The 22,465-nt window shown below is 38.5% G+C and overlaps 2 protein-coding genes across 3 annotated transcripts; both read left to right on the plus strand.

Moving 5' to 3' along the window:
* The first annotated feature begins 6,643 nt into the window (after nucleotides 1-6,643).
* LOC148842846 (BIIDXI-like protein At5g11420) lies at nucleotides 6,644-10,007 on the plus strand. The gene is made up of 3 exons (XM_088957618.1): nucleotides 6,644-6,919; nucleotides 8,230-8,727; nucleotides 9,058-10,007. The coding sequence occupies exons 1-3, from the start codon at nucleotides 6,844-6,846 to the stop codon at nucleotides 9,591-9,593; spliced, it is 1,110 nt and encodes a 369-aa protein (XP_088813744.1). The 5' UTR covers nucleotides 6,644-6,843; the 3' UTR covers nucleotides 9,594-10,007.
* A 7,223-nt stretch (nucleotides 10,008-17,230) lies between these two features.
* LOC148842847 (GTP-binding nuclear protein Ran1B-like) lies at nucleotides 17,231-21,718 on the plus strand. 2 transcript variants are annotated; one of them, XM_088956726.1, is made up of 8 exons: nucleotides 17,231-17,342; nucleotides 17,415-17,484; nucleotides 17,742-17,798; nucleotides 17,915-18,032; nucleotides 20,647-20,695; nucleotides 20,808-20,987; nucleotides 21,080-21,148; nucleotides 21,366-21,718. In XM_088956726.1, exons 2-8 carry the CDS (start codon nucleotides 17,473-17,475, stop codon nucleotides 21,433-21,435), a joined length of 555 nt encoding a protein of 184 aa, XP_088812852.1. In that variant the 5' UTR covers nucleotides 17,231-17,342; nucleotides 17,415-17,472; the 3' UTR covers nucleotides 21,436-21,718. The 2 variants fall into 2 exon arrangements, with proteins under 2 accessions (XP_088812852.1, XP_088812853.1); XM_088956727.1 differs by lacking the exon at nucleotides 20,647-20,695 and having other exon boundaries at nucleotides 20,801-20,987.
* Nucleotides 21,719-22,465: the final 747 nt, after the last annotated feature.

Raw genomic sequence — 22,465 nt, forward strand, 5'->3', positions numbered from 1 at the left:
GGAGTAAATGTCCTAACCAGTTATATTCTAGAAATACTGGAAGAAGAAGGGGGGTAAAGCCATGGGGACCCGGGACCTTCTGAGGGTTAAATTGTTGAACCACTGATGAAATTTCATCAAAGGTAGGTGGAACTAAAAGTGAGTCCCATTGTTGTGGGGATAGAGTGGGGAGGTTCAGATCATTAAGTTGATCTAGATTAAAGTCCTCGGTAAGGCCTCCCAATTGAAGAAGTGCATCTTTGAAGATGCTAATTATAGAGTCCCTATTAGAGGACCAGGAGCCTTCCGAACACTTTGGCCAATCAATGGTGTTCTTAGAGTTATTGAAATTAGCCATGTAGTGAAAGAATTTGATGTTTTTGTCACCTTTTCTAAGCTATAATTCCCTTGATTTCACTCTCCACAATTGCTCTTCTTTGGCCAGCCAGTAGTTATATTGGTTTTAAACGAGTGTAGTTGTTGTTGTTCTTCCCTTGATAGAGCCCTCATTTGTAAATTTGATATTTTCTTAGAAAGCCTCCGGATGTGGTTTTGTATTTGGCCAAACTGGGTTTTATTCCAGAGTTTGAGCACGTTTTTGCAGGATCTTAGTTTGCCAACAATTTGGTGCCCTGGTGTACCTCACATGGGCTGATTTCACAAGTCAGCAATTAATTGAATTAAATTGGACCTGATCTATAATGGACTCAAAGTAATGGACCAGATCGGATTGGACTAATATGTAGTCCATTGACAGCACTAGCTATCATTCTCTAAGTAAGGCTACTTGGTTTTCTTTGGTAGTATAGGAGAGCCGTAAATCAGGCCAGGCTTGTCTAGTCACTATAACACATGCGTCGTGTCGGGTTTGGGTTTTTAGGCCAACAACCGTCATGGCCTATATATAATAATTATATAATATATATTGTTTTTATTTAATTATACTATTTTATTTTAATTATATTGGAATTTATAATTTTATATATAAATGATTGTATACGTCAAAATTCATATAAAATAAAATTTCAAGATTTTTTTTTTTATTTTTGTCTATTTTATTAATTTTTTTAATTGTTTTTAAAATGCCTCTCATATCTTGGCCTGGCCCTAGCCTGCTTGGACTCATGTTGGGCCTGACCTCTAAAGTATCCGAGAGGAAGCAAGCAGAGACCGTAGGCCAGCATGGCATGACCCGCCAAAGCATGGCAGCCCTGTAAAGTCATGTCAGGTCAGCCCAATTTACACCTCGACGACTTGGTTTGGTGATCTAGGGCTGCAAATGGTATTCGGTTATCTGATTCCGAATTCGAAATTGATCCTATTAAGCCGGATCCGAATTCAATCTGTTTATAATTGGATCAAATATGAATCTATACATATCCGATCCAATATAATCCAATTCGATTATTAATGTTGGTGTTAATGTTGTATTTTCACTAAATTTTCATATGTTCAAGTTTTATATATGCAATTCTCAATTCATTTTGTTAATAAAATATATTATTAAAATAATTTTTAGTTCATCTTATTAATAATATATAATATTTTTTATTTTTAGTCTAATTATTTAATATCCGATTATAATCCAAATTTAATTAGAATCCGTTAGATATTTAATAAATATGATCTGATTTGATTCAAATGCTAACAAATCAAATTCGGATATGCCTATTAAAAGTTCAGTTTAAAATAGATTTATTTATTTTTTTGTCAGAACTCATTCTTTAAGGCTGAGTTTGAAAGGAGTAGAAATGCAAATATATAAAATGTAAAACCTTGTATTTTGTATTATTTTGTATGTATTTATACTGTATTTTGTATTATTAGAAAAAAACAACTTTCAGCCCATTTCTGCTTTCTGGGACCAATTCTTACATCTGAGCTGGACAACCAAACAGCCGGAACTTTTGTTCATCAAAGAGCACGTGGTGTACCGTCCTTCTCCCCAGTTTTTTCGACCAAAAATCCCTCGATGTGCAGCAACTCGATTCCATCGAATTCATTATCATTCAATTATTAATGTACTGTCAACTGCTATTAATATTATAGCACTGCTTCTGATGGCTTTGCTTGCAATCAAAAGCATAATAGCATTAACTTAGTAGTATTTAATTGCTTTCCATTATCAAATAGTATGTTCTAATAACAATCCTAGGGAGTCTCCATCCCTAGAAATTTTTTATTTTGATTTTCACACTTCAAGAATCGATATTGAGAACCCCAAGGATTAGACAAAAGGAGTGCCTTTTAGTTTTGACCATAGGGGAATCTAATATCTTTTGTTTTCTGATTAGGCGATGTGCCCAATTATCAAAATTGACGTGGCAAAATCATTCCCCCCACTCTGTTACTATGAAATCAGCTATATAAACGGTGTGTCATTGAATTGAAGAAGCAAACAAGGGAATGAGCACAGGGCACCCAATTTCCCATGCAACTCTTTTATGGAGCTCAAGCACAAAGGTTACCTATATCGCCCACCGAACTGCGCAAAGCAGTTTAATCCATTTTGCCATTTCTCCACATTTAAAGGATTGCTGGATTCGGAATCAGCATTAAATGAATCCAACCATTTGTGTTGGTGTTTTAACTATCAATGTTTCACACTGAAACACTACTGTTTTTTTTTTTTGGTATTTGGTGAAACACTACTTTGTGTATTTCAATTTTTTACGAAAACTATGTGTTTTTCATCCATGTAATTGGATGCTGTCTGATACGAGGTGTAGTCGAATCAGATATGCAGCAGATAATCTCATCAATTTGAACGAAGCCGAAGTGTAAGAACAAGGTGGTGCACCGAATGAATCTGCAAACAGAAGAAAGTCAAAGGCCCGAGGAAGACATACCCAGGGAAGGCATTCTAATGTTCAAATTAGTAATAGAGGGCGAAGTCGTCAGGCTGAGCTATTAAGGAAAAACTGCTCCAAGTCAAGGAGGGAGTAAGAGAGCAATAAGAGCAAGAGAGTGAGAGGGGTAAAGATGGTGAACCTTAAGGGAGATAACTTTAAATAGCCAAGTGTTCATGTTGTATTTGGACATGCTCCTTGCGGGGTTATAGGGATGAGGCTGCCCGCTAGGGTCTTTTGAAGGCTTTGCCTTCCCTGGAGGGGGCGCTTATCCTTGGGAGGCAACACTTATCCTTATCCATGAGGGGTTATGTTTATCTCCAAGGTCTTAACTTAAGTGATTATCCACGTTCTTTGGTAGGCAGCACACTAACATGGTCCAAACACATCGGCCATAGAGGCATCCACGTGGTACCTTCGACCAGCTAAGGCATGGCCCAAACATAATCCACATATCGGAATCACTTCAATCAGAGTATTTATACTTTGCCATACTTCTTAAAACACTCCCTACATAGACTTTCATGACAAGCGTTTTATGATTGTTTTTACTCAAAACAGTCTCTAACCAAACAACAAATTGACCATTAAACTCAAAATGCCTACATAGCACTGATGTAACAATGCCTGCACTTACGCTATGTTTGGGGGTGCTTAAGTTAAAAATAAGTGCTTATTCGAATAAACACTTATTTGCATTTGGCACCCAACTTTTTCAAATGCTTATTTTAAAAAATAAGCACCTATTTTATATTGCTTTGGGTGTTTGGTAAATCTTTTTCCCTAATAAGCACTTAAATAAGCATTTGTGACTATTTTGTCCTTCATTTTCTTTCAATTTTTCAAAAATATATCATTTTCAAAGTATTGTTATTAAATAACTTTTATGAAAGTGTTTTTAGGAAAATGTTTTCATGAATGTACTTTCTTACAAGTGCTTTCATTGAAGTGCTTTTATAAAAATACTTTCTTAAAAGTGCTTTCATAAAAATACTTTAATAAAAACATTTTATTGAAAATATTTTATAAAAAAACTTGTAAGAAAATACTTTTATAAAAATCAACTAGGGATACTTTTATAAGTTGTATTTTAAAATTCAATTAGAGATAATTTCAGAGGAAATTTTGGATAAAAGCTTATTGTATAAATACTTTAAAAAAATGTGTGAAACAATAGAAAAATCCCCTATTGCTTATTATGCGCTTTATAGCATTAATCAGGCAGCCTTGCGGCTAAGGCCCTTTTTTTTTTTTCCGAGTTGGTGCGACTAAGGCCTTGTGATCACTGATTTGTTGGGATGGCTAAAATGGTAAAATCCAATGGGAGGGGTAGATCTTTGTTTTGAATCGGGGAAAGCTCCAAAGGTTAGAAAAGCCCTTGGGTTTGTGGGTTGAGTCGGTCGTCCACATGCATCCCAGAAAGAGTGATGGGTGCGGATATTGTGGAGGGCCCTCATATTTTTAGCCCTCAAGCCCAGAGGCCCACATGCTCCCGCCGGATAAGCCCACACCGTGCCACTGACCAAGCCAGGAGGAGGATTAGATCCTGATTCTCGGTAAACTTGTGGGTCCCACCCTCCTGACTGATCTCAAAAACCTCGTGCCATGTTCCCCTTTGGCCCCCTACCAAACAAAAAATCGATACACTATGGGCCAGGCCCATTTCCCTCCTTCCGGGATCGTTCTAACATGGTTACTAGGTTCTGCTTCTGCCTAAGAATTCAACCTTTGTTATTCTGGCCGAGAGTTCCTATTCTTTCACTACAGTAGATTTACAGACTTAATCTTGCTTATGATCTGTACTTTGTTTTTTCTTTGGGGGGGGGGGGGGTGTAGATTACTTAAAGCCTGTACTTAATATATATCATTCATGTCTCTATGACTCTATCGTCCCTGTCTACTCAGATCTTGCAAATCTGAGCTTTGAATTGGAAGATCTTGACCACTGATTCAAACTGGCCTCACTAGCTAATCCTTATCCTAGCAAGGTTCTATTCAGATACTGACCTTCGTCTCCCTTTCTCTCTATCATAGACCACATGGGTGGCACATAATTGTTATTATAAGATAGTACAGTTGTTATTGCTGGCCAAATGGGAGGTGGGGAAAAAAATTAGAAATACATTCGATTCTTTTGGAAGGTTAATCTGTAATTTGGAACTCACACAAAATCGGAAGAGCCTAAATTGCACATGGGGTGTCTACTAATCCTTATTTTAACTTGTTTTGTTGCTTTTCTTGTTCACCAACTTTATATCAAATGACAAAATAAAGTAGACAGCTTCAGAAAGATTAATGAAGTGAGAATGGGATTTTCTTTTAAATATATTCTCGAATTGAGAGGATTTTCGGATCACTTCTGTGAATTGATTCAGGCTTATGTTGCTTCTGATCATCATAGAATCATCTTCAATGGACAGTGAACTAGCGAAGTGAGAAGATAATTCTTTTTAGGGGGTTTCGTTAAAAGAGAGAGACACACACACACAATTCCAATTAGTGATTGTGATTGCAATCATGTGCAATGTAAATTTCTGAAACCTATATTTGCGAAAAGGGCTTGGGAGGGGGCGGGCAATTTTGATTCGGGGGGTTTTGGATTAGCCACGTGTATTATAGATAAATAATAAAACCTGATTTTTTTTTTTACTTTTTAGATCTCGAGTTTGCCATGTGGCAAAAATTTATTGGACCGAAGTTATCTACATATTGAGATGGTAATGTGAATCACGTGAACGTATTTCAGGATGCGAAGGTGAGCTAATAAAACACCTACTTGGTCTATCCATAAAAAAAAATAAAACCAAATTAGGGGACTAATTTGGTCATTTTAACAATAAACTTGGTTCTTCGCATCCTAAAACGGAACCAAATCAAAGTATAAAAACATTAGCTTTATCAGCACCACGTGTGATGCAAACTCCTTGAAAATAAAAGGACCACTTTTAGTCATTTTCGAATTTAGTTTCCATTTTTCTATCCACTCTCCCAAGTCCCAAGTCCCGAGTGGAGAACCACTCCTCCTATATATTATATATTAATTAAGGTGGTGTTCGGGACTGATGCTAACTTCTCAAAAATTGGCACTAAATAAGAGCTATAACTGCAATTCAAAAATCACTAATAGCTGATTATTTTAGTATTTAGTTGGTCCATTTTTTAGAGAAATCAATAATATTCATCTTTTCAGGCTGATTCTGATTATTTTTGGATGAATCGGCATCTAAAAGGTTAATCTCATTAAAGAATCAACATCAGTCAAAAACATCTTTTTACATGATCCCATTTCCCGACTAATGGTCGAATTAAACTCTGGTTTCACAGTTGTAGGAAAATCCCCGTTTCTGCACTGGACGGCTCATGATCTTGGGCTCCGGTCAATTCCATTTCTATTTCTATTTCTATTTCTGGTTTGGTAAAACGATCCGCTCTCAGGGCCAAAAAGGCCCGAAACCCGAGTCAATAGGGCGTTCCCACACTTCCGAGTTCACCTAATTTTAATTAAACAGTCCATGTCTACTCCAATATAATAGTGCAACAGTTAAGATTTTGGCTTCCTTGTTGGTGCAAAATGACAGAAATGGGCTGCAGCAACTGCGAAACCAAGGCATCCTTTGAAACCGAAACCCATGTGATCCCGGCAGATTTTGTCTTTAACCTACACCAGAAGATGTCTGTCGTTGGCCTTAAAGCTGGACATAAAATAAGGGTAAATTCGTTATTATCCAAAAAATGAACCCATGTGAATATTCGATTTTTTAAATTAAATCTTTTGTTATTTAGTGAATTTTACGTGTTCCGATGAATTCTTCTCTTTGGAATAATTATAAGCGTGACGTGATACTTTGCTGCAGCCTGCGGATGCGCAGGAAGAGAGGGGCATTGACGTTATTTTATACAATCCAAGGGGCATTTTTGGTGGGTGGCATGCATAAAAGCCTACGAACCCCCCTCCGCTTCGAAGCATCCCACACTCCCACCCCTCTGGCCCTCTCCATCTCCCTTACAAGCAACGATGTCGAAGTTCGCGGCTACGGTGTTGTCGGTGCTGCTCTGCGCCACCTGCCACGTTTCCTTAGCTCTCATCGACGGTAAGCTCTGACAGCTCTCCGTCACGATACGAGTTTCAATTAGAGTGACACTTTTTGGTAGTTTACCGTTCTTTCCTTGCGTTTTCGTTTGATCTTTGGTTGATGCGCATCCTTGACCCTTATCCTGTGTTTAACTCCTCTGTTTTTCCGATCAGCGGAGTGTTTAGATTCAGGTTTCTTTCACTCCGGCTTAGTGTCAGAAGATCTGGCTAAAATGATGAATGTATCCCTGTTGTGGAGTCTGCTGATCTGCTCTTCAACTTGATGAACAGTTGAAATAGAACTAGGTTCACACTTCATAATCTTGGCCGACTGCGGGTTAAAAAAAGTGAAAATAACCTGTAGATTGGAGACTTGTGTCACTTCGAGATTGATAAGTCATCACTGCTGTAGAATCTTTACTCTCCATTAGTTCTTCCTTAGTGAAAATAGATTTCAATCCAGCGGTTATGCACGGTTTCTCTCCCCAATAGTAGATCATAGTTCTGTGTGAGGGTAGTGTTTATTACAGCCCTTTATGACCCTATGACCCTAAACTTCTGCAAAATGTTCCGGCTCGGTCATTGGTCAGGTCTTTATTACTGTTTTGTCACTGTACTAGTGTCTGTAGCCATCCGTTTACCCACTGAGATTTGAATGGAACTGGGGTGAACATGTCATTTTCACAGTTAATAATGTTTGATCTTCCTTTGTTTTTCATTTATTTTCATGTTCTCGGTAGTTGGGCAACATTTAACAGCTTAAAGAAAGTGTGAATCTTGTTCCACGGGAGAATTTCATCCATCCCCAATTATAGCAACCCAGTTAGAAATCACAACCGTCCAAACTTGAATTGGACGGTTAGGATGCTGATAGCTTTAGATCTCTGCGCTCCCGTTCATCTGATAAGCGGACTGATATTTAAAATGTAATGATTGAAGAACATGACAGCATGTGGCACTGCTGCAGAGACCATGTGACCACCCAAGCTGGATTGGTCCTCTAAACTGGACGCGCCCAGATTCCAGATTTACTCAATTAAGTTATAAATAAAGGAACTAGGTTCTGTTAGAGCTCATGCGGACTTAGCTAACCAATTGACGATAATGCCCACGTGGATGGCAAGAAAAAACTGAAATGCTAATATCCATATTTGCCATTTTACCAAAACTGTCCAAATTGGCAGGTCTGTTGCTAAATTTATTCCTCTATTCCTGAACTTTTAAAGTTTATAAAACTGAATCTAATTAATTAATTAATTATTTTAATTTTCAACTTTTAATCCCTGTATTTCCTTTCTCCTTCTAATTTGTTTATCCCCATTAATGCAGGATTATTGCCAAATGGCAACTTCGAATACGGGCCGAAGCCGTCGCAGATGAAAGGGACGCTGGTGACGGACGCCCACGCAATACCGGAATGGGAACTTACCGGTTATGTGGAGTATATCAAGTCGGGGCAGAAGCAGGGTGATATGTTGCTAGTAGTACCTGAGGGAGCTTATGCAGTAAGGCTGGGGAACGAGGCTTCAATCAAGCAGAAAGTGAAGGTGATCAAGGGAATGTACTATTCAATAACCTTCAGCGCAGCTCGCACCTGTGCGCAAGAGGAGCGCCTGAATGTGTCCGTGGCGCCGGACTCCGGCATCCTTCCCATGCAAACTATGTACAGCAGCAATGGCTGGGACTCCTATGCCTGGGCCTTCCAAGCTGATTATCCAGAGGTGGAGATAGTCATCCACAACCCAGGCGTGGAGGAGGATCCCGCCTGTGGCCCACTCATTGATTCCATCGCTCTCAAGGCTCTTTATCCTCCTCGGCCAACCGGCAGTAAGTTCTATCTCATCAACTTATCAACCATGAAACAGTAAAATAATAAGATTTTAATGCGGCCGACCTCAAGTAGTTATAGTTAGTGATTAGGATGATAGTATGATACTTCACATACTTGATTAATTGATTGATGGGCTAGTGGGCCATGGACATATGACTTGTGTAGTATTTTGGGACCATTGACCTTGATGGTTCTTTTCCCCAATCCCCACCATCATCTTTGTAGGATTGTTTTGCCATTCTGGTTGCCAATTAAGCTCGGAATAATTGGGTTTGGGACGTTTGGCTATAGTTTTTTATTGTTTAATTTGTTCTGTAATGATGCAGAGAACCTTTTGAAGAACGGAAATTTCGAAGAAGGCCCTTACGTGTTCCCAAACACATCCTGGGGGGTCCTCGTCCCACCTAACATTGAGGATGATCACTCTCCTTTGCCTGGTTGGATGATCGAGTCCCTCAAGGCCGTGAAGTACATCGATGCCGAGCATTTCTCCGTGCCAGAGGGAAAACGAGCTGTGGAGCTTGTTGCCGGGAAGGAGAGTGCTATTGCGCAGGTAGCTCGGACCGTCCCGGGCAAAGCTTACGCACTCATGTTCGCCGTAGGTGATGCTAACAACAGATGTGAAGGGTCCATGGTGGTGGAGGCATTCGCCGGTCGGGACACAGTGAAGGTCCCATATGAGTCCAAGGGAACTGGTGGCTTCAAGCGTGCTGTGCTCAAGTTTACAGCCGCTTCCCCTCGCACCCGCATCATGTTCCTGAGCACATTCTACACCATGAGAAGCGACGACATGGCCTCCCTCTGCGGACCTGTGGTCGACGATGTAAAGCTGTTGAGCATTCGCAACCCACGACGCGTTTGAGCCGATCGAGTGAGCGCATCGCTTATACCAGGCATGCATAATGTGTATTACTAAGCTTCTTCCAGTAATATACTTAGATATAGACCATTGCTTGGCCATCCTCCTCTGATCATCCTGGAGGAAACGTTAACCTCTCCTTTGAAGCAAAAGGTCTCTAAGGTTCAGGTTCAGGCGATAGAGTACAACAACGGGGATACCTAAAAATGTTTTTGCTGCAAAGCAAGCAAGAGGCCGTAGTGTTGAGTTTAGCATGTTCTCTGGTAATAATATATGTATTACCAAAATGTTATAGATAGAAATTAAGTTGATTGATACCAGCAGTGTGAGATCTCATTAAGTGTCTATGTAGCTTTGGCAAAAATAAAAGGAATTGAAGATGGAAACATATTTGTGATTTGATGATTACCTTTATAATTATGTTTCCTTCTTAATTAATTAATCAAAATCACACATATATATATATATATATATATATATATATATATATATATATATATATAGTCATTGTTGCATGCACAGTAGGTTGTGTTTGGATAATTAGGTTTCCTTCTTAATTAATTAATCAAAATCCCAGCATAAAAGTGTTCTTGGCTTTAGATAAAGTTTTTAAAAACAACTCTTATAACCGAGTGAACCTTCAAAACATATGCTGGGATTCATGTTTCCAGTGGGTCGTCCTCGTCCCCATGCTTCTTAAGTCCTTCATTCTGCTTGAGGTTAAGGTAAGTGTAATATTCGATAGATAAGAAAACAGATGTGATGCCCAGAAAAAGAAAATGCTAAAACAAGTACAAAGTTGTCTCCCGTTGCTCTTCGACTAAATTTTTATAGCCAGGCTGGGAGCTCAGTAAACGCACGCAACTCTCTCCGTAAAGATTTAGAGCAAACAGGATATATATACAGTCAAAAGTTGGGTTGGCCTGGTAGTAGTAGACATCATGGGGAAATATGTGGTATTAAATATATATCCTCCTCTCTCGAGTGTAGTACTAGTACGTCCAAGTTTCACATAAATAAATCAGCAGCTGGCTACGTATCAATTCATGGCACATTCGTTTCCAGCTCCCATGTGCTGGAAGAGTCCCCACAACATCAACACTTCTTTATGGGGTGGTGGTGGGCTTGACTACTCTGGCTCCTGCTGGTGGCCATGCATGAACAAAGATCCTCAGGATAGAACTGGACCAATTATTAATTGGGAATATTAATGGATCTAATCTAATTACATCCAATTATAACTAACAGTTAATTATAAACCTGTAAATTTGGACACGATAATATGATAATGTTACATGGAGGGAAAACCTTGATGACAGCTTAAGACTGTCGACCATGGACACTCAAATTTTCCCCCGAGAAACATGGTATTGATTGGTTTGGGTGCTATTCAGTTTATCATGATAGAATCATTCCCGACCCTATTATATATAATAAGGATATATACCGAAAACCAGAATCCTTGGGACATTAATGTAAGATCTATTTGGTTTTATCGGGTCGGGTCTATTCGATCCATTGGCAGCCCTGGGGCCTAGGTACATATCTAGCTACTCTTTAACATCTTCGTCAATGTAATGTAATTAGCAATTATTCAAATGATTAACGATGAGTTTGTTTGGACATAAATGGGGAAAGAAAAGAGAGCTTGAGCTGTAAGAGGGCAATAACATGACAAACATTTCAGAAAATTAAAAAAAAAAAAAAAAAAAGAGAAAATCTAAGCTTGAAGAATTGGGACATAAGGGAAAAGACTTGGTGGTACATTTGGTTTGTAGAAATCAGGATCAGAATGGCACATTCCAATTTCAACCATTTGGCTGGTGGAATCAGAAATCGGAATACCATTTTCATTCTCGATGGAGTGGCAACTGTGGCATTCCCCAATTTGAGAAAATGAACACAAATGTTTATTAATTTTTGTAAGCATGCATTATAAATAGTTGTTGATATTTTGTTAATACTACTAATAAATGAAAAAGAAGGTCCACTAGTCAGGTCAAATAGGAGCTTATCCATTCGATTAACTCTATTAGTGCCAGGTGGAGGGATCTTGTTATGGATCCAGACTGTCCATCGATCTGATAAGGGGTCCCCTGTCTAAAGAAAAGGGACTACAAATGAACGTGCATTGTATAAGAGAATAAGACTCAAACTTAATTGACAACTACTTCCGATTTACAACTGGGTCTTAGGTTGACCCAGCTAGGTCAGGTTCCAAGGCTCCCAAGCCTAATAAATCCAGCGTCTAGGTTGTATTTGGAGCGCTGTGGGAATTCAAATTGAGATATTCAAAGTTCAAATTTCACTATGGACTGGATTTTGAATGATTTTGGCCCAACCAGTAGATGGATTTTGAAATGAGTGTCCCCTCCCAACAGAAAAGACGCACCGACCACCAAGCATTTCAAAGCAAACACCAAAAGTCCAAAGCAAAAATGGAAGCTTTACATCCCTCTAGAGTCTAGAGTTAATTTTGTGAGGGCTGTGCTGTTTATTTGACCCTATACTGATGTTACCTGGTCCATGGGGCCACAATACAAACGAAATGAATTGCGAACAATTTTTTTTTTTTTGTAAAAGAAACTTTAATAGGAAACAGCATTACACAAGTCCTTCAGGGCAAGCTACTGGATCCAATTCGGGCAAGCCTGAACAAAAGAACCTTCATACACCAGACCTTTTCCGGCCAGATTATGAGCAACTGAGTTTGCTAATCTATTTATATAATTAAAATAGATTCTTTTTTTTTATAAGTGAACCAATACACTCAGATTGAAGAGAATACAATGATTTGTGTAATCTGGTGTATATATATGTATAGATACAAGAGTTTGAGATAAATACAAATACTGGGAATGTATATCTGCCGTTGACAAATAACAGAGGAGATAAGGATAAGGGATTTATGGGATAATAGCATATAAGGGAAACTTTTGGGCCCTAATATCAGTAAAAGTAATATTTTTTAAAAAATTTCAAAAATATGATAACTTTTGAAAAATAATATCAATAAAGGGCAGAATCATTGTTCATCTTTTTCCTCTTGCAATCTATTCACCAGCGCCACCGCCCGCCACCACCTCCGGCAATGCTTCTGCTTGTCTCCACCCACCTCCGCCTCTAGTAATGTTGCCAGAGGTGGATGTGGCGGCGTTGGGCAGAGAAATAACCACCAGTATCTTCGCTGCCACCACCGTCGCCACCGCCGCCACAGCTGCCTCTGCCTCCGCCCACCTCCGATAATGTTGCCAGAAGCGGAGCCGGAGGTGTTGCTGGACGCAGCGGCGAGTGGTAGCAGGCGGTGGCAAGCGACAATGCTGGTGAATAGACTGCAAGAGGAAGAAGATGAACAGTGATTCTCTGCTTTATTAATATTATTTTTCAAAAGTTACCCTATTTTTGAAATTCTTTTAAAAATATTACTTTTATTGATATTAGGGCCCAAAAGTTGCCCTTATATGCTATTATCCTTAAGGATAAACAATATAAATACGTACATTGGCTTATCACAAGAATCACGTAGGTTGGTTGTGTGATTCTAGTGTGATTAAACACCCTCCTTCAAGCGATGCATGGGGTGATGTAATGCACAGCTTGCTTTGTAATTGTTGGAATCGAGGTCTACTCAATGGCTTGGTGAAGATGTCAGCCACTTGGTCATGAGTGGAGATGTATTGAACACGGAGTGTACCCTTGGTCCCGGCATGAAAGACGGGATTGGCACTGAGGTAAGTGGCACTAATGTTGTATATGTTTGGTTCCATTTACGTTTATTGGTGATGCCACATAGGCACCCCATCAGCAAACGCCCTCATTAGTGCCTAATGGATCCTGTGTCATAAATGCCCTCATTAAATATGTTTCTTGGTTTTGCAGTGACATAAGTACAAAATGCTTATTGTATAAACGTAAATGGAACCAAACACCCTTGTTGTCGCACCACAGTGTAGGAATGCATGAAAGAGAGAATCCAAGCTCGCGGAGGAGAAAAAGAATCCAAAGAGCTTCAGTAGTTGCGAGCATAAGACTACCATACTTTGCTTCAGTTCTAGAGCATGAGACAGTAGCATGTTTGCAAGACGACCTGAGAGTAGATTATTGCCAAGATAGATGCAATAACCACCTTGCGAGTGACGATTGTTAGGACATCCGACCCAATCAAAGTAGGAGATGTGCATGGAGGTGATTGAAGAGGGTGTAATACTGGCAAAGGACTAGTGAGCGAGAGTAGGGGATTGCAAATATTGGCAAGCTTTATTTACAACAAAAGCAAGGTCAAGCCGAGTGAGAAGAAGGTACTGTAATGCACCAATTTTACTGCGATAAAGTTGAACACCTGGGAATGGGTTGCCATCGAATTTGGAGAGAGTAGTACTAGGGGCCAAAGGAGTATGAATGTGTTTCATTCCAACAAGACCAGTGCGCTCAAGGAGATCTTGGGCATAGCGACATTGATTTAGAAATAGACCATTAGGCATTTGAATGGCTTCGATACATAAAAAGAGAGAGGGCCAAGATCTTTGACTGCAAAGTGAAATTCGAAAGCTGATATGGGATCAATAATACTAGAATGTTGGGATCCAGTGGGAGTGATATCATCGACATATACAAGGATGTAGAGGCAATCAGCATCACTGCATAAAATGAATGGAGAGGATTCGACTTTGCTAGTTGTGAACCCGTAATCGGGAAGGAAGGAGCTGAGCTTGGAGAACTAGGCATAAGGGGTCTATTTGAGCCCATAGTAGGACTTTCTTAGGCGACAAATGTGAGAAGGCCAAGAATCATCAATAAATCCAAGTGGTTGGGACATGTATACCTCTTCACATAGATCTCCATGCAAGAAAGCATTTTGTATATCAATTTGATGCAAAGGCCAAGAGAGAGATGTAAGAAGAGTGAGAAGAAGTCAGATAGTCAAGGGTTCGACAACGGGACTAAATGTCTCAATGAATTCAAAACCCTCTCTTTGATGAAATCCCTTAGCAACAAGATGAAATTTGTAGCGGTCAACGGTACCATCTGGTTTGCGCTTGAGGCGAAAGACCCACACAGCCAATGTGGATCTTTGTTTGATTGTGAGAAGCACGTAGGCTTAGAGAAGGAAGTTGGAATGGGATGGTGTGTGGCAACAAGAGAGAGAGAGAGGTCTGCGAGGTCTGAAGATGCTGTCTTTGGCCTGAGTGTGCATGGGATGAGTGGAGACAGGAGCGCGCAGCAGTGATAGGTGGAGGGAGAGCCAATGGAGGCAATGAACTCGGAGAAGGTGATGGCAATGGATGACCTATATTATTGTGGCAAGTTATTATTTGCTATTCATAGGCTTTTTCATCCCCAAGAACCACTTTTAGGCAAGTTATTATTAAAAAATTCTTCTTTTTTTTTTTTTAATATCTTGCCTTCATTAGTTTTACCCATAAATTGTGCTCTTCTGTACATATTCTCCAGACTGTTTAGCCAAAAAGAGCGAGGTTAAAACAGCAAGGATCCCTAAACCCTCTTCCCCATCAAACTTATTCCTAATATATCATATAAAATTCAATTCATTTGAGTGCAAACGATTTGAGTGTAAATTCTAATCTATTTTTATTTTAAATTTTGGCTTATTTTATTTGATTGCAGTACAAATAAAATAAATTAAGATATGAACTTATGGTTACAAACTATCTCTAAAAGGTTTTATGGGTTTTCTTTTCTCCCTTCCTTCGTTAAAAAAGAATTAGCTTATTGTACAATTGCACTCCCATGCATTTGTACAAATAAATTTTCACTGCAACCAAACACAGCCTCAGTTACATTGTTTGTGGTTGCTTTTACAAAAAAAAAAAAAAAATCTAAACTTATGGTTTCTAAAAGGTTTTATGGGTTTTCTTTTCTCCCTTCCTACGTTAAAATTGAAGGAAAAAAATCTTCAGTAGATTTAGTGCGAAGAGATGTCCTCAAGGACCTTAACATTGTGATTGAACCAATTGCTCTTGTTTTATTACTAAGAAAATCAAACCCTTTCTATCGGGTTGCTTGACTTGTTTCCACACTGACCAATTAATTGAATTAAATTTCTTTTTGCCTTGGGTTTCTTTGATGCCTAGTTGAATTAAGGCTATGTTTGGTTTGAAGGAAAAGGTAGGAAAACCTTTACAAGCCTTATATAGGTTTTCTAGTCTTTTTCTTCCTTTCCCTATTTTTTCCTTCAAACCAAACATAGCCTAATTGTGCTTTATTGTGTGTGTATTGGGTTCTTTGTTTTATTTTCGCTTTTGATTGAAATCAACGCAAAAATAGTTATTTTTCAAGAAAAAGTAGCCCATTCTTACTGCAGCTTACTTTATGCTCATATTGGGCTGCTTCTTTTTGTATGGGCCTAATCCTAATTCATTTGTTGAACGGACCATGCCTAAGGCTAGCTTGTATCAACAAAAGGGCCATGATTTCTCATGAGGGGTGATTTGGCCCATCAATCGTGAAGTATCCACATGGTAAGTCCAAACAGTTTGATGACACCTTGACATCCTAACCTGTGAGAAACTAGCAGCTGCTCCGCAATAGGGCAACATATATCACCTCGGGAGGACAAGCCAATGACCTCGAAGGCCTGCACAACCTCCCCAACCTATGTAGACAAAGGCTCGAGTAGCTAGTGGACTTCTAGTGTACTGACCCTCCAACCTACGTGGCAAGATGTCCTTATCCTAAGTGACACAACTATTGGTTCCGAGTCAGGTGGCAGCACGTCACCTACCTAGTACGGACGACCCCGGTTCCCGCATGATTCAGAGAGTTTGGATGTGGATCACCACCAATGTGAGATGAATGTGCCCCGAAAATAGCAGACTGATAAGGCCAGTCGTTCCTGGATATCTTGGAAATGTAACACAAACCTCAACCTATAAAAGGACCTTACCATTCCTTTGTAAGGTATACACGATTAGTGCAATCAACTCTTTCTCTCTCTCTCTCAAAACTTTCATTACTAACTTAAACATCAAATTGCCCAACTCACATTCATTACCCGAATACTCTCATTTTTTACCTTCTTATAGTTTGATGGACCGATCTCATCAATTGTTAATCTGAACTATCCTCTAACATGAAGTTTGGAGAAACTATGCAACATCAATTTCACTTATATTATCGTTGGTCAAGTTCATATGCAATTGATGAAAGAGACAAGAGTTACCAAAATGTTTATTTTTTCAAAATTTGTTTGAATTGATGAAACATACTTCTATCAAGCAAATTTTACCCACTAGCCACCAGTCCACCACGATTTATGGGGCTATCATTAGCTTTGGGCCTAGTCTGGTTCTCAAACAAGATAACTAGATAAACCCTGTTTTGAGGGACTCCGAACTCTATTCACATCTACCACAACATATTATTTCGGTGCATTGGAAATATCTACCCATGTATGGATGAGCTGTTATCATGTATGGCTATGATGATATTTGTTATGGGGGTAGAGTTACTGTGGGCAGGAGATCCAGGCTCGTTGTATTCAATCACACGTCGTCCAAATTTAAAGAAAGGGTCGAAAGCTTGGGCCACTTGTAAGGACGAAATTCACCCGCCATTTTGAAGCGGGATCTGATCGGACGGTAAAAATGGTCGCGTCAAAGAAAAGCCAAAGCAAAGCCTTACAATACAGCAGTTAAGCAATTCCCCTCTCTCACGCATTCAAATTTTCCAAATTCCACTATGTTGCAGAGCGCTAAAGAAGAAAGAAGAAAACTGGAAATAATCCCACAAATGGTACTAAATTTCTAGTCTATGTGTTGCTACTGTTAGTGGTAAGGTTTCATTTCTTACAGTTCGTATCTGCAGGCGCTTCCGAACTAGCAAACTGTCTATTACCCTAGTTTTAAGCTTGTCATCGTCGGCGATGGTGGTACTGGTAAACCTCTCTCTCTCTCTCTCTCTTCGAGCGTGTGTGCATGGTTTTGCTTGGATTTTATGGCTTAATATCAATTTGTTGTCGTTTCGTATCTTGATTCGATTCATCGAATTCAAAATATAAAATGCATATGCATTTGATGTAGTTTCAGAACTAAGATTTAGCTTGTTTAGTTAGCAATTTGTTTTTCAGCTGCCCGCACGCCATTCTTCTCAGGGATATATTGAGCTGATGAAATGCGTCTTTATTTGGTGCAGGGAAGACTACATTTGTTAAACGGCATCTTGCAGGAGAGTTCGAGAAGAGATACGAGCGTAAGAATTTGAGCTAGTTCTTGCTTCAATTACTTATTCCTTTTCTTCGTTCAAACTGTGTTTCGATTGCGTCGGATTATTTTCCTGATGTAGTTGTTTGGAAATGCGGTTTGCAGCGACTATTGGTGTTGAAGTTCATCCCTTGGACTTCTTCACTAACTGCGGAAAGATCAGGTTCTATTGTTGGGATACTGCTGGTCAGGAGAAGTTCGGTGGACGGAGAGATGGTTATTAGTAAGTTACTACTCGAAGCTCGCTAATTGTTGTGCTTTCATTTTCTAGTCGTATTCTCTTACTAATATTTGTAGGATTTCATGAAATGTGGATGCTAGATGACACCGATTCTATTCAATGCTAGAAATTATAGCTTCATTCTGTGTTAATGGAGCTTGTTAAATGCATGCATATTCTTGAGGTTCTGTTAACTGCATGCAACTCTTGTTTTGCTGTTTCGTGGGTAGGTTTTTAAGATAGTTGAGTATTTACGAGTGAAGAGGATAATTTCCTCTTTTGTTGCCTATATTTGCTGGATTCCTTTCTCAGCTTTGATCATATGGGATATTAAACCGTGTTGCCAAGTTGGATTTATAATTAACATTCGGATTGTTCTCCTTTTGTTTGCTCTCTGTGGTTGTACTTAGTAATTCTTTACTTTCATAGACAAATTTCTGTCGGTAGTTTATGGTAAAGGATTGGACCTCCATCTGCATGAATTTAGTTGAGGGTTTGATGCAGGATCTTTGTGATTGAGCACTATTCTTGCAACCGATTTAGGTTAAGTGTGTAGTACAAACAAAGAACTAATAGAGAAAGAAGAGAAGAGATGGAAATAAGATGGAAACCCTAGGCAATCACACCAAATTCTATAGAGAAATTTTCTTGTTCATTATCAAAAACTATTCCTCCAATGAGCCATACAAGCTTAATAAAAAAAGAAGCTTTCAAAGGAACAAACTTGCCCCCCAAGTTAGTTTGCCAAACAAGCCACTTACAAAAAGAAGCTAGATTAGACTAAACCTGTCCCAAACAATTACAAACATAAAGCCAAACAAAGCGAGTTACTAGACTTAGGCATGTTCCCAAACACAACCACCCTAAACATGCAAAATTACAAAAATACCCTTTCTGTCCAGAAATGTAAGAAAACCAAATAAGTCTTGTCCAGCAGCAAACTCAACCACACAAAGAGCATCTTAAGGTGGATTGAAGACTCTAGGGTCTTCCTAAGTTGATCCAGTGCTCACCCAGCTCCCATGTGGGTCCCACGTCTTTGTAATGATGCCAAATGAACATAGGAGCAGCTTTGGTTCTTTTTTGATATGCCTTGACTTGATCCCCATCAGGGTTCTTCAAATTTAATCTGGCTGTTCTGGTTCAACAAAGGTGTTAAGAGGAAAATGTCTAATCTAATAGAAAGAATATGTAAATTAGCTAGCCTTTCCCTTTAGAAATCTATCTTTGGTTTATTTGTAAGTTGGAAATTGGTTTATAGGTTCTAAGGTGTCATTTCTTCCACTAGTGAAAGAAGAAAAACCAAAATATACATGAAAAGAAATCTTAAACTTTAAGGCTATGGAGTTGAAATTCATAACAAATTACAAGAATACCTAGGTATATGTACAGGTATTATGACCCAGCAGGGCAGGTCAGCCAAATACAATCAGTCAAGGCAGATTTACTGTTTGACCCAACCCATTGACATCCCTAGTGGGTCATTTGTGTTATTTATAAAAAAAAATTGGTTCATCAATCATCAAACATTAAAGCTCATAATGTTTTTATAAAAAGATATAGACAGAAAAGTTGTCTTCTAAAGATATTGCTCAAGGATGTGGAATTTGTTGTAATTGAAGTACATTTGCCCTTCCTTCTTTTCTCTGTACTTCACAGAGACTATTAAAAGAATAGGGTTGCAACTTGAACTTGGGCGGGCTGGGGTTGGGCTTTTGTGAAAATTTAAATGGGCCAGGCTCGAAGCAATGTAAAATACTAACTTGGGCCAATCTGAGTTGTACCCTTGTAGAAGTGCCATTGTCTATGTATTTATGTATACATATATGTATATTTCTGCAATTGGATGGAAGGTATAAATCAATTTATGACCTAGGTAGGTACTATAGTACATTGCATTTCATATGAGAACATAGAATTTACATGTGTTGATGACTTCATTTCAAATCCATTTTGAGATACAGGTAGCACTCATTTATTGATTTCTAAAATTGAGATTCAAGCAACTTCTTTGAGAAGCTGTATTTCCTATTATAAGTTTCATATGCCAAGATAATTGAGGGCTTTATTAGCCTTAGTTGACTCATAAGCCTGCTCAGGGTCAGGCAGAAAATGAATTAGGACCTTAAAATATCTATCAAGGTAATTGAATGTAGTTTTCACGGATGAATGTTTTGACGTCTTTTCTGAGCTAAACTGGACTGAACAGATATTGGTGTTCTTTTTCCGTAATAATGTATAGAATCTTTAATCTGTAACCTTGTAAAGTAACTGAATAGTGTGGTCTCTGCCTTCTGTTTTCTTGGAGAATAGTTGTGCATTTCATTTTTCTGTTTTAATTAATGAAGTCTATGTTAATGATAAAAAAGTGTATAGAACCTTATTCAGTGACCTATGAATGTTTTTTTTTTCTCCTTGAGCAATAGACTATTTTATGGTTCTTATTGGGTTACTTGAATCTCTTTTGTTGCATGTAATCAACCAAGTATTAGTTATGATTTGCCTTTTCTTCCTGCTTCTTGTTCATCTCCATGTTTGGCATCCATCATTTTGTAATTAAAAGTTTGTCTGTGTAGCATCCATGGGCAATGTGCAATCATTATGTTTGATGTCACAGCACGATTGACATACAAGAATGTTTCAACATGGCACAGGGATCTTTGCAGGTGCATCCAGAAGAGCGTGATATTCTTTTTTATTTGTTAGTTATTTGGTTCAGTATGCTTGATTATGCTTTATTAATTGATTCTTGAGTGGCTTCTTTATTGGAGTTTGTAGGGTGTGCGAGAATATTCCAATTATTTTGTGTGGAAACAAGGTTGATGTCAAGAACAGGCAGGTGAAAGCAAAGCAGGTCACATTCCACAGGAAGAAGAATCTTCAATACTATGAGATCTCTGCAAAAAGTAACTACAACTTTGAGAAACCTTTCCTGTACCTTGCCAGGAAACTTGCTGGGTAATTGTACTTTTCTGGTTTGCTGTGGTTTAATCTTCTAATTATATGGATGAGATTATGACATGTATTTAATGTTTGAATCCATTGTGCAGGGATCCTAACGTTGAGTCTCCTGCTCTTGCTCCCCCAGAAGTACAAATTGACATGGCCACACAAGAACGGTAAGTGATTGTATTTACACCTTTTATTTTTAAATTAAATAGAATTATATGTAAGGTTTGATACTAGCAGAATGGAGGTTTAATACTAAGTTACTAACCTCCATTTTGTTTACTCTCTCTCTCTCTCTCTCTCTCTCTCCAAGCAAATTTCACGTACTATCAAGAACTAGTTGACCTGGTGGTAGTTTCTTTATAAGTTATAACGTTAATGTTTCAGGCATGAAGCTGACTTGATAGCAGCCGCAGCACAGCCTCTTCCTGATGACGATGACGATGCATTTGATTAATTATCTCTGTTTTCTTTTTCCTTTTTGTCGCCTTCTGGCAGTTAATGTTTCTTTGGGTGTCAAATGGCTTGCGGGTTCTAGTTTTCTGACTTTTTGTGTCTATGCGTGCCTTAATATTTTTCTTTGTTTTTCTACATTCTCGTTTCTAGAGGGATCCTGGAACCTTTTTGTAACTGGTGTCTGGGGGCACCTTTTGGGGATTGAGGTGTCTTGATGCAAAAATGTTTTCAAAATCCATGTAATTTCATTGTAATATGAGAATGAGATGATCTTAATTCTTGTACATTATTACTTCGTCTTCAACTCTTCATTGCTTCTCTTTTAGAGAATGGTATGGATCAGTTGTGCGTACGCTGCATTTGTAGTTTGGAAATTAAGAAAAAAAACATTGTTCGAACTGCGATGTAATATTGTTTATTGCATGGTTTTTGAACCGCTGTTGATCTAGGTGGTTGGATTGTTCGGCTCGAGAACTGTTCAGGCAATTGGTTCTGTTTTACTTCAAACCTGGTTCCTGACAAAAAATTATTGAATTAGTCAATGACCCATGACCCAGGTGGCTGAACCATCAATCTGTTTAATGATTTTGGTTGTTTTTTTTTTTATTTTTTTAATATTTTGTCAGAATGGTCTATCTATTTGAATTAGATGGTCAAACCATTGACCTGGTTTTATTTCCAGATTGTTTTTTAAAACCGTAACTTATTGTACTTTGTTACACATCAGCTAGCTCGTTTTGTATTTATTATTCATGGGAGATGTTTTCAATAGACGGATGTGGCAGTGAGGTCAGTGTGAAGAACCTATTAACAAGTATAAAACAGTGCAAAACGTTCAATTTGATAAACTACTAAATAAAATGCAAGTATAATTGCTGCTGATATATCATTGAAATAGAATTACAACAACCATATTATTTTGCAAGTTGCAACCATAATCATTATGCAGTCGACTCGGGCTACATTTGACATTCCTTGTGAACACTAAGTTTTCGATTACAAAAATGAGATAAATCCTTAAAATAAGGATT

Source organism: Nelumbo lutea, chromosome 8, assembly GCF_056320005.1.
Source record: "Nelumbo lutea isolate HS-2025 chromosome 8, American lotus-T2T, whole genome shotgun sequence".
Classification (NCBI taxonomy): Eukaryota; Viridiplantae; Streptophyta; class Magnoliopsida; order Proteales; family Nelumbonaceae; genus Nelumbo; species Nelumbo lutea.